Source organism: Botryllus schlosseri, chromosome 2, assembly GCF_051294905.1.
Source record: "Botryllus schlosseri isolate E-star chromosome 2, Bs_hap1, whole genome shotgun sequence".
Lineage (NCBI taxonomy): Eukaryota > Metazoa > Chordata > Ascidiacea > Stolidobranchia > Styelidae > Botryllus > Botryllus schlosseri.
In genome coordinates this window covers 20,881,521-20,897,640 of record NC_137237.1, presented here as the reverse complement: position 1 = coordinate 20,897,640, position 16,120 = coordinate 20,881,521, and the positions used below count along the sequence as shown (strand labels likewise).

Sequence of the window (16,120 nt, the reverse complement as noted above, 5' to 3'; positions counted from 1 at the left end):
ACATTGAGAACAGGGACACGATAGCCGAAGATTTGACCGAAGTGTTCAATGAAATTTACACTACGCAGGAAGTATCGAGCGGCCTCGCAAGAGGAATTCTTAAGGTCATCTACAAGAAGGGTGATGCAAAAAATATAGAAAATTACAGACCAATAACACTTTTGAACTGTGACTATAAAATACTAAGCAAAACTCTTTCCAACAGAGTAAAGGCGGCGCTGCCGAACATCACGCATCGGCACCAATTCGTAAACCCGCCCAACACCATCGAGCAGCTGAACCTCTTGATCAGGGAAGCAGCATCAGAAATGAGATCCAAAGAACAAGGCGCAATAATATCTATCGATTTCAAAAAGGCTTACGACACTGTAGATCACAACTACCTACAGGAAGCACTAAAATCAGCAGGCTTCGGGCCAACCTTTCGTGAATTCTACCGGCAAGTATACGAAAAGAGCACATCGCGAGTCTCAGTTGGGGGGAGAATTGGTAACGAAATAGAAATTCAGACGGGAATTAAACAAGGCGACCCTATTTCCATGTATTTGTTCACCATTGCCACCGAATCTTTGTTACAGAGCCTCAACCAGAACCTAGCCGGGTACAAACTGACCGGACTCAAGAACAGAATCACCACCCCGGCGTACGCCGATGATGTGACAATAACGCTGGCGAAAGTACAAGATTGCGAAAAGGCCGTGCGCATCGTCACCCAATTCGGGAAGGCAAGCGGACTACAAATTAATTGGGAAAAAACAAAAGGAATAAAATTTGGAGCAGAAGGCCAATACAATACAGCAACGGCGATCCAATGGGCCGATGAGGTTAGCATATTAGGAAAAACAATAGGCAACAAATTGCAAGCAACAGAACAGCAATGGGAAGCGGCAATTGGCAAAACAGATCGACGCATCCGAGAAATGAAAAAGATGAAATTTCAAAGGTATGAAAAAATAGAACTAATAAGGACCAATATTCTTCCTTTGTTCGCATATCACGCCACCACCTCGAGAATGCCGAAGGACCTGAAGGCCAAACTAAGAGAACTCATTATGTCATTCCTGTTCTGCATAGAGAAGAGGGCGGATTACAACAAGATTATTCAAAAGGAGGAAATCGGAGGACTTGGCTTGACCGATATACCAAGAATTACGGACCTCATCTTCATCAAGCCTGCAATCCGGTATTTAAAAAACTCGGGCAAAAACACGGAGACAGAATGGGACGGACGTATGGAGCACCAGCTGGCAATCATCCTTAACAGGTACAGAAAGAACAAACTATCTAATGACAGACCTCATGCATTTCAGCCGCAACCACACTGGGTGGAAGTGAACGAAACAATGAGGGAACTGGAAATCCTAGACGCAGACTACGAAAAAGGAATGTCGAAGGACATATACCGGGCGACAATCGTAAGGCAACACAAAAGGGAAATCATGGACATGGAAGGCCCGAGCTGGAAGAACGTACGTGCAAAATACCTAACGCGGAAACAAAGAGACCTCAACTGGGATGCGGCGCATCAAATACTTCCAACCATGAATAAGTTGAACGCACGCCTGGTCGAACCAACTGATAAGTGTGCACTCTGCGAAATCCGAACTGAATCTCATGTCCATATTTTTACCCAGTGTGATACAATTACACCAGTTCTAAACCTCATTTTAGGAGCGTGGGAACAAGTCACGGCAAATACCGAACAAAGAGCGAACATGCAGACCATACTTCATATGTCACCCAAACGACCAATCAGGGAAGGCCATGAGCGAACTCTAATGATCCTAATCTCTATGTTCAAACAGGCGATATGGACTGGAAGAAACAAGAAGCTACAAGAGACGCGCAAGATAGATCGCCAGTGGCTGCTGAATTCGTTCAAGCGGAGGATAACGATGAGGAAACCGATCCTGCAAGACCCCCAACTAGAAAACATCATCTCGAACGTAAAGAACAACATAATGGGGTGCACCTTCCGATGAAGCGAAGCGAAATTGAAATTCGAAATTATTGAGCTTATGAAATTCGAGTGTTACGCCTTCTTACCGCTATGTGCTTTCCATTGTGGAATTTAACATACCATAAGAACGTAATAAACAAAATGTAACCGCATCAACAATAATAGAAGCAAGTAACAAAAGACATATTTACAATTGATCTTGAAATGTGGCAAGTCGACGATCCAAAATGCATGCCAAACACGAAACAATAAATATGTTGAAATTGCATTTTGTCTCTTAGTATAGTCAAAAGTCAAAAATCCGAACATATTTATTGTTTCGTGTTTGGCATGCATTTTGGATCGTCGACTTGCCACATTTCAAGATCAATTGTAAATATGTCTTTTGTTACTTGCTTCTATTATTGTTGATGCAGTGGTTCAGCACGGATTCTACTTGAAAAATTTCAAAAACCAAAACTGATAAATTTATTCATATATTTGACTGGTGATAATAGTATTTACGGTGAGCAGGGATATGGGTTGGGACCATGAAATTTTTATGTAATGCATATTTCACGGTGGAATAACTGGGGAATTTAAAATCAAGCTTTTTATCAACCATACTCCTTGAAAGCACATTTCACAATAATTTTTTTTTGTGTAGGCCGTATCCCACAGACATTTTCAAGCCCGTCCCCCCCATTTTTTTTTTCATCCGTAACTTTTTTTTCATTGAGTTTAGGGCGAAACAGTTGGTTTTATTGAATTCCTTGGCCCCAGAATTGGTTAATTGGACATTTTAATTGGTTCTCTACCATCATTTAAGCGAAAAATATCGATTTCAAAGATTTTTGAAAGTAGCGCCACCTAGTGACGAGAGGATTTTAAATCGCAATATCTTTTGAACTGCTGAACATTTTTCAATTTTTTTTTTTTAATAAACTTGGAATTCAAAAAAGAATAACATTTGTAAATATTGGACAATTCTGAGGGTATGCATTACAGCCCCTGTTAAATTATAATGGAATTAGCCATCAACGTTATATAATATGAGTTGTTTTGTTTGGAATACATTCATGTTAAAATTAATAGCTGGGTACAGTACTAATTCAATGTGTGCATACTGCAGATATATACTTCCCATTATCAGTTGACTCACTTAGTCACACAAAGCACTAAAAAAAATCCAATACTATTAATTCCCCCCCCCCGTATTGCCAATCGCAGATGTGAATTCGGGATGTGCTGTACATATGGTTCGAATCACAGGGTATGAGACCGTGCCCAATTGTTGTTATACCAATCTTGATTTGACCCTGAATATACTAAATACAATTATTATATGGTTTATTATAGTTGAGTGGTCCTCGAGCGCTATTAAATCGCGAAATATTTTTAATACTAAAGTCCCGAAAAGACCGACTAGATTTTGACCTCTTACCAGGACCAAAACTGCTGCAACCCAAACTCCCAATCGCGAGGGGGGGTTGGTGAGCTCAAAGGCGGCCCAAATTATTCCGGTGAATGATCATAAATTATACATCAAGTTTTTACGACTCCCCACGAAAAAATACGCATAATTATAGAAAATAGAGATAGGCATTTCGGCGTTGGCCATTACCACGCCACAATGCACGAAGACATGAACTTCTGGCTAATATAGGACTCTGAGAAGTGTGCCAAAAAGATCGCTAGCGAAAAAACCTTAGCCGAAGAGGATTGCCCTTATGTTGACCGTAAACTTCGATGTATATTAGTCTAATTGTCCATATGTGCTTAAATCGCTCGTGCAGAATTATCATGTCGTCGCAATCTGCACCCCACAGGACAAATAATATCCATCAGAGAAAAATTATTTGACAGTGAAGAAATACCAATTTTGAATCGTGTACTTATTCAAGTTCAATACGTTTATGCGTTTCAGTATTTTTTGACGATATAGCGGACAAGAGGTAACAAAATAACAACATGTAATGAAGTAGGCTAATCGTACCAACGGGCATTCCCGAATATGTTTAATTATTGATTACGTGGCCTTCATTTTCCAAGAAAACAGCTCACTCAGCCCTACTGGTAAAATCTGATTACGTGGATTGAGAGAATAAAAAGTTTATAGCGACATATATATGCAATTACCACCTATTCATGCATACATTATCTAAAATTTTGGCGCCTACGGCGACCAGGCCACACAAACTTTGCTGACCATCGCAATCACGCGACGGGGTTCTTGGGGGCGAAGCCCCCAGAAGTTTGGTTTATGACGGTATGGATGCCCAAGACAATCGGTTTTTAGGGGGACTGACAAAGTGCTGTTACGTAGGGTTACCATATTTTGGAATGGACAAATGAGGACACGTTTTCAAACTTACAATACCGGAGTAAAATCCGGAAAAATGGTAAATGTACCACAAAATCATCATTGGTTTATTAGCAATTTTATCAGTTCAATACACCACAAAAATGCGATACAATGAAAAGAAAGGAAGATGTCGAAGCGACTAGGAGTTGTCTATGGAATCGGACACCCACCTTGGCCTAGGCGATGTAAAGAGGAGGCATGCACACTGAATGAAAGTAAAGAAGATAGTATAGAAAAAGGAAGCGACAAGAAATAGGGCGGCATGTCAGGGGGAAGCGAGATCGATAGGTCAGTCGTGGTCCGGTAATCTTGAGGATGGACTGTATTTATTTAGTAGTAATTGCTTGTATTTCGACTTGAATGTGGACATGCTCGTCGACTGCCTGATGGCCGGCGGGATACTGTTCCACACATCAGGTCCGGCATATTTGATACGGCGATGATCTTTTCGGTCGATCATATGATATTTGGACGACGTGGACGCGCGTGTGTTGTACTTGTGCGCTTTTGACTCAGAGGTAAAGTCATTGAAGTATTCGGGGCAACGACCGCAGTGAAACTGATACATAAACTTGGCGATTTCTAGTTTCCGCATATCTTCTATGTTTAGGACGCCGAATCTCTTCAGCAGCGACTTATTGGATGGGCAGCCAGGCCCCTTTGGGGCCCTAGCTATGATTCGGAGTACTTTATGCTGTAGTTTCTGCAGTGGCTTGAGTGCAGTTTTACTGGCAGCCCCCCAACAGAGGATGCCATAATGTAACTTCGATTGGATTAAGGATTTGAAGAGTATCAGAAGAACCCATGCTGGCATGAAGCGCCCAAGGCTGTAGAACAGGCCGCACTTCGGTGATAATTTAGTTTCTAGGGACAGAATATGACTCTTCCAGGACATGTTCGAGCCCAGTAAAACCCCGAGATATTTGGCATTATCTGTGTTGGAAACGGGCTGACCAGCGATATTAACGGTTAGGTTATTTTTTGAATTTACTGTCAGCAATTGGGTTTTCGAGGCGTTTATGCAAAGGTTGTTCTGGGCCGTCCACTCATGGACTTTAGGCATTTGGTCACCAGTCAGGGCATCCAGCTCTGCCGTAGAAGATGCGGAAGAGAGAAGGTGAGTATCATCAGCGAACAGTGTGGTGTTCAGTGAGGAGGTTTCAAAAATGTTGTTGACATATAAGGTGAAGAGGACCGGTCCAAGTACTGAGCCTTGGGGCACACCACAGGTCACCAGGTGAGGAGAGGACAAGGTGTTTGAGATCGCAACCATTTGTTGGCGTCCAGTGAGGTAACTTTTCATGAGCTCAAGTTGTGGGCCCCGAAGTCCGTAACGCGCCAATTTCGAGATGAGAATTTTATGATCCACGCAGTCAAACGCTTTTTTTAGATCGAGAAAAATGCTACATCCCACATTTCGCTTCTCTGAGATTTCATAATACTGCTCGGCCACTGTTAAGAGGGCATGTACGGTTTGGTGTTTGTTTCGGAAGCCAAATTGTTGAGGGGAAATGATAGACATTTTGGCGAGGAATGAGGACAGGCGGGAGAGGAGCAACTTTTTGAATAGGCCTACAACCCCGATGCATGGGAGAACGGATATCGGACGGTAGTTGGTGACATTAGTTCTATCCCCAGCTTTGTGTACAGGGACTACTCTGGCTTTTTTTAGATAGCTTGGGTAGACTCCATTTTCGATCATGAAGTTGAAAAAATGGGCCATATATTGATTGAAAATTGCGGTTGGTTGACTAAAAAAAGGGTCAACTTTCAGGCTCAACTCCCGAAATACAGTTTTTCTTCTAGATTTTCCGTTGGTAGACAAAAGAAATTCGTCGATTACGTTCGAAACACGATTTCCTGTTTAGCATCGTTTATGCCCATTTTCACTCAAAACTATCCACCATCTTAGCTCTAAAAGCTGTAAGGAGAACGAATTGCCAAAAAGGAGGACATTTGGGCGTCCTCGAAGGACATTTTCAAAAACTTGAAAAATGAGGACAATATGGGGGTGGGGGGCGCTAGAGCACGACAATTTTTGAAAGAGGGGCGCTGGAGCAAAAAAGGTTAAGGACCACTGATTTAGATTGATGACTAATATGCGCAACGAATCAATATAATGATCATGGATGCTAAATTACTGAATGCAGACACATTGTCACAGCATCGGAAGTATAGTTATTGCTTTTATATTAGTATAGACAGCTATACTTACTCAGTCCTAAGTGCCCCAGTCTCCAAGTATAATATAACCCATCGGATGGTCGAGATCAACAGAGGCATTGACTCGTTCATCTCAGCATTCGGACGATTCTTCAACGAGTGCTTTCTTATCTAGCCCTATATTATCAAGAAAATGATTATTTACAGCAGTTTGTGGAATTTCCGTTGATATGTTAATTCTATGCTACATCAAACGCAACCCTATACTAGCAACATTAAAGTGAAGGGGGGCCGATGAAAACACCTTCCCGTTTGAACATTACGAATCATGTTATTTCGAAGTCAAGCTTGCTGGATTCTTTTGTTTCATGTTGCAAAACCCTGCCTCCGACGTGCCGTTCGCTCCAAAGTGTATCATACAAAATGAAGAGACATATAGTAGAACCCACACAATCTCCTGCTTCACATACAACAAACTCAATACCCGCAAGAGCTCAACACCGCCTCCGTGTGAGTCAAAAACAGTATATTACGTAAATATAATTTGAAACGCATCGTCCATAAGTTCGCTACGCAGCCGCCTTCCGTTGTTGCTGTCGCTCCCTGAACACCTTCATCCGTTTCTCCACCTCGGGGCGGAAATGCCTTATCAAACCCTGCAAACACCACAGAGATCGCTCGAAATTCTCAGACCAACCATATCGATTAGATATACCTGAACAGGCCAGGCCGCCCCGTCGCCAAGCGCGCAAATCGTGTGGCCTTCAATCTGCTTGGAAATCTCCCATAATGAGTCGATCTCTTCAGGATCTGCATCGCCCTTCACGAAACGCTCCATCGTCTGTAATTCATACAGCGCTGCATTTTCAGAGGATCACGCCAGATATCATATCGTAAATACCTGGTTCATCCAGCTGACGCCTTCTCGGCACGGCGTGCATTGCCCGCACGACTCGTGCTTGTAGAATTCTATCAGTCTCGCGATAGCGTGGATTATGTCGGTCTGAAAAGTGTTGAGTTCATTTCATTATAAAAATCAAGATGGAAGTCACGAGTGTTGCTCGAAGGGACCGAAATCGAGCCTAAACTGTGTGCCGCCAGAGATTATCAGGTGTGATGGGAATTAGTTGAGGAAGAACTGTATAAATTAAATAGTATATTCAGGCGCGTATCCAGAGCGCGAAAAAGGGGGGGGTTTTGCGTTACGGAATTGGCTATTGTGACGTCATCATTACGATGACTCGTCTCCACGCCATGGCGAATATTTAATATATTATAGTTTAATAATAAACAGAGATTTGCGGTGAGTGGGAGATGTTCGAATACGATACGGACATTGCCTGAAAATCGCGTTTCTTTTACGGTATGATTGAAAGAAATTCGTAAATGCTCAAATTTAGTCATGAGCTGGCAAACGCCGCCCGTCTTCAAGCGCCTAGTTCCGGTCAGAGATGCGCGATTTTGTTGGGTTTTGACGATATTATGCGCACGGTCGGTAGTATCGCAGCGGACGAACAAGCGCGGAATAGGGCGAGGGCGATCGCGATCGCCACAGAGGTGTGGTGTGAACAGTGTACGTCGTACACGAATGTGTGCTTTTCGATGGCTTTACTAGCTATACGGCTGAGCGTGTAGTACGCGCGAAGATAATTAGACCTTAATTGCAAGCACGCAAGTCAGTCAACTAATACAGAGTACACACTGGGATAATAACTTGATCGACAGAGAAACTTGTCAGCCGATATAATTAGGTTAACTTTACTACTAGGCCTACTCAATTCTCCCGTTCAGCGACAACATAGGCCTGTATTTGGACGACAGCAAGCCACCTAACAATCGGCAACGTGGATTGCTAGGCTTGTATTTTGAAATGTGAATGTCAATCCTAGGCCATTTCTCGCCAATAATCGCGAATACAATGTGGATTTGAGAATAGCATTGTCGTACTGGTGCCGTCGTGTCTGCGTCTCGCTGATCAATCAACACGCCGCGTGCCATTCTTAATTAGGATTTCAAGGCGAGCAGGTGCAGCGAATTCGCGAGCGATGTTGATTGGCGACAACTTCGTCTTTGCAATTACGTATCGCGTCGGCCAATTAGATTAGATTTTCCTAAAATGCGTCTCTCGTTTTAGCAAGGCGATAGAGAAATCGAGGGAACAAAGTTGAGAACGTCAGCAATTGCCACAGCTGAAATGTAGCTGAACAAGCGCAGAATTCGTATGGAATTAGCGAATTATAATGACCTATTTTATCCTTTCGACTAATTCGGCGCATAATTCCAATATTTTGTAGGGGTGTTAGTCCCCTTAAATAACATTAAGACGCCATATTCGCCTTCTCATACGTAAAAACGAATATGTTAAACTAATAAATTAGCAAATATTATAGAGGCTATATTTGACATCAATTTTTAGGATTTTGAAAAGGGGGGGTTCCGACCCCCTAACCCCCCCCCCCTGGATACGCCACTGAGTATATTCATATTGAAATGAAACCGCATATTTTCGGCTGACACTCATCAGCAACTGATTACGCAGACTAGTGTCACCCAAAAATATTCCAGTTCATAATCAATTGTGTGTTGAAGTTCTGTCTCTCCAAGAAGCTATTGAACTGTATAAATATTTAAAATCTGACATGCAGACAAGCATATGCGACTTGAAAGCGCTGCGGTGTGTGTCATAGCTAAAAGACTTTGTGGGAAGCACTGCTATTAGATTACAAATGTTTTCAGCTATTGGTAGCATAAAATGAAGCGCTGGTTAGTCGCTAAGAAAGTCTTGACCAGTTCTATTTATCCTTGGACATGGAAATGCCAGCACGGGATGCGAAATAAGATTTCTAAAGTCGGTACTACATAGTAATCAGATCGAACCAAAACCGAGCCTTTAAAATTCAAGCACGGAAGATTTCAGCTCCACTAATACAACAGCATTGGATAGCCACTTGGAAGACTCAGTATCGCTGAAACCACGTCAAATTTGCAAGGAAAGTCATTCTACTGCAAATCCAGCTTGCAATTTAGGCAATATTACCAGTCTACGCACTACGCAGCATACATACATTTCCGATTATAGAAGCAGTTTCCAACTTACAAGTACACCAAAACTTCTACAACACCAATGCAGTTGGCTAGAAGATCATATCGCTACAAAAATTATTGTATATTGTCAGGAATTATTGCTGAATAAACATGTCTGTCCGACTGACCTCCAGTTACAAAACAAGGTCAATCACCTACGGACGAAATAAGAGGGAGGTACCAAAACAGCAGTAAAAAAGTGCTCGTATGGTCAAGCGAACTGCGAGTGTACTCGCGAAAAAATCATTACGATCACAATCAATGTTCCCTCTAAGCTACGCACGTGCGCAAATGCGCAGTGCTGACACGGTCTCTGCGCACAGAAAATCTAAGTTGCGTACAAAAAATCTGAAGTTATGACCCTTTTTTTAGTCGTTACGCACTGTTGTCCAAGGATATGCGCAGCGAGTTGGTGAGCGTGTGCAGACTGGTCAAAAATTAGAGGGAACATTGATCACAATGCTGTAAACCAACAAAGGAACACTCACACTTTTGTCCATCACGATAACCGCAGCGGTACCCAGACCGGTCTCGGCCGCTACCAACGCGTCGAAGTCCATCAGTACGTCGTCGCAAACGTGCTTCGGAATTAGAGGCGTGGAAGAACCGCCGGGAATGATGGCAAGAAGATTGTCCCACCCGCCTCGTACGCCACCTGACATTGTAAAGGTACCTTGGTGATAGTAGCTTGCCGGCGGATAGCGTTACCCGTGAATACGACACTTGGCGGCCCTTAATTCAAATCCTACCCTAACGAATTGCATTAACACATATATAGGATACCATGCGCCGAGTGCCGACTTCACCAAGAGCCGTGTATAACAATGTACGCTGTCGTTAAGTGAAACCTTCATTTTCAAATATATTATTACAATATGGATACTCACTTTTATATTAATTATTATAATAGTTATTAAAGATCTAATGCCAAATTCACCAAGTGCTGTATATCACAATTCACGCTCGCATTCATTTCCGAATTTGTTAATACAATATTGATGCATCGTCTTCATCACAATAGTTATTACATACTAGGCCAAATTCATCAATTCACTGGTAATCACAAAAAGAAACCAGCCTACCGCAATGTCGTTCGATGAGATCTTTAAGCGGAATGCTCATGCTTTCCTCAACTGTAGTCGGGTAGTTCACGTGGCCAGAGATGTTGAAAAGTTTGGTGCCGGTGTTCCTTTCACGGCCAAAGCCGGCAAACCACTGCGGCCCGCGTCGGCATATCGTCGGGGCAACCGCCACCGTTTCCACGTTGGCGACGGTCGTGGGACACCCGAACACTCCTGAAACAAGGCACACCGATTAATTTACACCTCTGCCAGACCCTCACTCGAATATATCATAGTTATTTCTTTGTCTCCTAACACCTTGCTGATGATGGATATTAACCAGAGGTGATCAAAGTATTAGGCATCGTTGGTACTAAGAACATCGTATATTTCTACTCGTGTGCAAGTAGAAGTAGCAATTTTTAAGTAAAAAATTAAGGACTGTTACGTAGAAATGTAAGTCTGCTAAAATCGTAACCAACAAAGTAGTATTAGGAGGCCGACCTTCTTGAGTACTGGTTACTGACCACCTCTGGTACTCCAGTAAAACTGGAAGTAACGTCGTGAATTTCTACCAGGGTTGTAATGACTCGAGTCGCGATTTTCTGACGACTCGACTTGGCTCGAGTCATTTTCTCAAAATACTGAAATGACTCGACTCGAGTAAATTTGTGTAATAACTCGACTCGGACTCGAGTCATTGCGCATGACTCGGACCAAGTCATATGACTCGAGAATCAGACGGCCAAGACCGACACTTCATTTTAATTTCGAAAAGTAAAGTAACGACGCTATTGGTATTTCGCCGGTATTCATTTTGTTCATGTCAGAGCACCGCAATGTCTATATCACAATATTGCAGCAGCATTGTTTCAAGAAAAACTCAACTTTACAGCAGCCTCTCACAACTTGGTAGCCGAGCAATCTTACCAATGGCCGCGGGGAACGGCGGCTTCAATCGCGGCTTGCCCTGTTTCCCTTCCAAACTCTCTATGAGAGCGGTTTCCTCGCCGCATATGTAAGCTCCCGCGCCGCGGTGAACAAACACGTCAAAATCGTAACCCGAACCGCACGCGTCTTTCCCAATCAGACCGGCCTTGTAGGCCTCCCGTATAGCGACCTGTCAGTTGCACAAATTTTTTCCAGCGTTCAGATCAGAGTATCGCGAATTTAAGACTTACATTGAGGTTAGAAGCCTCGTTATAAAACTCCCCGCGGATGTAGATATAAGCAGCCCGGGCGCCCATCGACACTCCAGCGACCAGACACCCTTCGATGAGCTTGTGCGGGTCGTGTCGCATTATTTCCCGGTCCTTGCAAGTTCCCGGTTCACCCTCGTCTGCGTTTACCACGAGGTACTTGGGACTGAACAAGTGTTATTAAAGATGAGATTCAACCTGCATACCTCGGGGCTCGGGCCTACAAGTAATTTGACATTGGCAACAACAATTATTATCCAAGGTAATCAAGCAAACATTACATTACAATCAACAGTAAGATTCAACCCGCATTTAACACCAGAAATAAGCCTTTTCTACCAAGTTTTGGTTTGATAGTAAAGATCTGGCTTATGAAAAAATTTCAAGAACTTGGGAGATTATATATATATATATTTAACAGGGGCCTACGAATGGGACGGTAACAGAAGATTGAACTAACTTTAGGTGAAATATTCTGCACAATCGGAAATTTCAACCATGCGCCCTCTGCTTGGAGGCCTCTGGACACTTTATCGAGCAGAATTTGGAATTTTCAAGCATCCCTTGAAGAGACAGGCTTCTCGACATTGAAAAACTGCATCTCCCCCTAATATGGGCCCAAGAAATTATTTTCAAAGATCGAAATCAACATAGTGTAGAAAGTAAAGTACAAAGAACAAACACACCAATGTTTGAGAAGACTATAGGGGTATAGGTCATGAAATATGACAACGTAAAGTTTCATCTAACGAAACAGAAAGATTAGATTTGAAAAAGTTATCAACAAACACTTGTTTGCTCGAAAATTCACCAAAATGTGTGAGATGCCTTACCATGTCAGGCAGGAGATGAAAGTAAATGTCTGCAGGACATCCTATGCAATTGCAGGCCTAATGAAGAAACATGTCAAGGCATAGTGTTGGATGCATTTACATCCATCTTAGGCCAAGCTACAAGATCAATGACCCGTGAGTAAGAGACAGAATAATGGAGCAACAAAAATCGCTGTTACTAGACATTACAAGCCACAATGCACTTGCTCATTACCGTCCGTCTGAAGGTGCATTCATAAAACTCCATTTCAGACCAGTAGGAAAACCTGCGCCACCACGTCCTCGCAAACCAGATTCCTTTATTTGTTGCAATATCCATTCATTTCCTGGAAGATATTTCAGTGATGAAGAAAGAATGGAAACACAAAAGGTAATTCTATAAATAATATTGGCCTAATCAATAGTTAAATGGGATGGATTGGTCATGGTCAGTATTGGCAGCCATTTACATGATTGACAACAGTACCGTTACGTTTGCGATTATAATTTCATTCCATTTCTCTGTATCATTCATGTCATATTTCTCACGAGAGAGCGTATTGAACAACCTTGACGCAGTTGATTTGAACAGCAAGTTAGTTAAACTAAGGATATGGATATCAGTTTTGAGGCAAGTGTTTGGTCAGGTTTGAACCCATAGTCCACCATTTGAAAATCTGAACCCACCACCAATATGCCAACACTAAACTAAGTCATAAAAGTTGATGAATACAATAGCCACTTCTATACCAAACCGAGACACGGGGTAATCATGATTAGTAATCGTAATCGATTACAACGATTACAGCATTTTCAAGTAATCGTAATTGATTACATTTGAAAAAAAACTGAAGTAACTGTAATCGATTATGTCACATATCTAAGCGATTTCTTTGTATGACAACGATTACTTTCTACTTGTACAAGGACTATGACATCAACTGACCATCCATGAACGAGTAATAATGCGAATATTTATCACATTACTGATAGCAGAGACGTGGGATATTCAAACTTCACTGTTCATTATTATATCACAAGTATTAGCTTTGCTCGGCGATGCTGGTGAGACGCTGACTCGTTTAGAGTCAGATTTGCAAATGTATAAGCGCAAAATAGTAGCTGATTAAGTTGAGAACTTGTTTCATTTCATATCAGCACTGTTCAAACTCATGCCACGTAAGAAGCTAATACATACATATCCACAATTGAAGGTGGATATGGATTAGGGGTACATTTAAAATAAAAATCAATTAAAAACAAACGTTTAACACAATGCCCTTGTTTAAAAACTTTTTTTTCAAGTTATGTCATCAATATTCAATTGTGACGTCATCAATATTCAATTGTGACGTCATCGTAGATTGACATCCACAATTGAAAATATAGGGTTGCGTCACAATACCAAATTTCGTTACAATGCAACATTCGAGGCTGATTTTGGGGGTTCCAGGACCAAGAGCAGAATAAAATTTATATTTTCGCAATCAGTACCGTGGTAGCTTTCGATTGATACGCGTTTCATCAGATTCAATGCTCGAAAAGCCAGTCAAAAATTACCGCCAAATTGCCTTCGACCAGATGGAAAGTGTGACGTAGACCAATTTCACTGATCCGCGAGATTTGCTTGTGTCCCGACCATATAGGACACTATGATTATATTGTCTTCCAATGTGTAGAAGGCTCAAATTTTAGGCAGCAAAATGAACGTAATCGTGAGTAATCGTGATTAATTTTCCATTGTAATCATAATCGCAACCGATTATTTGCTGATTTTGCTGTAATCGTAATCGCGTCATTCAGAAGTAATCGTAATCGCAATAGATTACATTGTTGAAGTAGTCACCTACGTCTGGTTACGACTGAATGAGATTATATGATTTACAAACTATGACTCCACTAAGCTTGGACTTTCAATAAATCGTTATAAGGAAATCAAAATTTTGATCATAATTCATAATCGCAATAGAAAATTGTTGGTCCTTATTTATCTTCATACTTAACATTTAAGCATAGAATTTATCAACATACTAAATGTTAAGGTGACGATTCCGTATATTTCAATGTCAACAGAAATGTCACAATTTCATATCATGCACAAGGTCACTATATATATACTGTAGTTTTTTCAATAGTCATATTGCTATAAACTCCTCACAAACATGAAAGCGACCACAAAACCAACAACCGTTGACGCATTTTACCTTTAACAACTATTTCTTTCGTTTTGTACCAGTCACCCCGCTGCATCGCCCCTTTGAGCTTCCAATCATGCCTTCCATACAAATTGGTGAATATTCGATCTTCGTCTTTGAGTGGCGCATTGGAGAAAAATTTCGTCTGTTATTGAAATAAAATAATCCAATAAGTCAATTACCGTAATGTGTGTAATGCCGTTACTTACGATATTGACGAGGCCAGCTGAAGATGTTTTCACCAGGCTGTGATTGTAAGCACCAGTTGCGTTGACCTTAATTATAGCGCGTAGAGCAGCCATTATTTTTTAATTATGTAACGCTATTTCGAACAAAGAATATCAAGATGTAGTTAATGCATCTGTGATGAAACGACATCTAAATTTGAACTTGACTAAATTTGACTTGCATGCTGCATAATACTTCTTCCCAGCTTAGCAAGCGTACCAATTTTTTTATCTTTCGGCCTTCTGCCATAATTTATTGCTTTAAAATTTCAATACAAATAAATTCAATATATATATAGTATTGCAAAATCGAATTTTTTCATCTTTCAGGATTCAGGATTCGTCAACTCTGCACGTCGTCGTCCGGTCCGAGCACGCGCTCGCTTCGTCATCCGTCGTCGAATCGGGATCACTTGTTCCGAGCAAGGGCTCGTCACGCGGCTCGTCGTCGTTTGCAATTTCGTCGTGTTTCGAGCTCGGGCTCGGTTCGTCATTTTCCCTTCTTTCGACAGGTTCGTCTGTTTCGATCGGCTTCAGGTGATCATCTGGTCGGTCGCTCGTTAGTGGTGGTAAGAGGTGCGTTTTGTTGAATTCCATTCTTTTCATCATAGATTTTTCGATGTTGTCTTTCCATTTCTTGATGATTTTTCCTTCTTTTGGATTTTGGTGTACGTTTTCCAATCTTTTATACGTTTTTGTTAGTATTTTCGCTACTGTACTTTCCTTCCAAATCTTCTCCTGTTTTAGTAGCGAGTTTTCAATGTCCAAGCTTCTTTTCGTTTTCAATATCCTCTTTTTGTAAATTGCTGTTAGCGTCATCACCATGTCGACTCGATCGCCCTCATTGTATAGAATTGTTTCATTCTCAATCTTATCTATACCTATCGCCTTTTCGACCTTCGATAGTACGTCTCTGGTCGTTGCACAATATAGGAAGACATGTTCGATGGTGTCAGTCATTTCACAGAATTTACAACGGTAGATTTCCATTCTACCATTCCTCACCCTCAACATTCCTCTTCTGTATTTCAGGTCCCCAAAAATATATCCGTTGTTTGCAAGTCTGAAATTTATT

At 41.6% G+C, this 16,120-nt stretch overlaps 1 protein-coding gene across 1 annotated transcript; it reads right to left on the bottom strand.

Annotated features, from left to right (window-relative positions):
* Positions 1-6,976: 6,976 nt before the first annotated feature.
* On the bottom strand, positions 6,977-15,183 carry LOC145456450 (NADH dehydrogenase [ubiquinone] flavoprotein 1, mitochondrial-like). Its single transcript, XM_080334574.1, has 10 exons — positions 15,028-15,183; positions 14,828-14,963; positions 12,859-12,970; positions 11,794-11,977; positions 11,543-11,732; positions 10,634-10,846; positions 10,040-10,206; positions 7,369-7,470; positions 7,183-7,308; positions 6,977-7,123 (listed from the first exon to the last, which is right to left on the bottom strand). The coding sequence occupies exons 1-10, from the start codon at positions 15,118-15,120 to the stop codon at positions 7,037-7,039; spliced, it is 1,410 nt and encodes a 469-aa protein (XP_080190700.1). The 5' UTR covers positions 15,121-15,183; the 3' UTR covers positions 6,977-7,036.
* Positions 15,184-16,120: the final 937 nt, after the last annotated feature.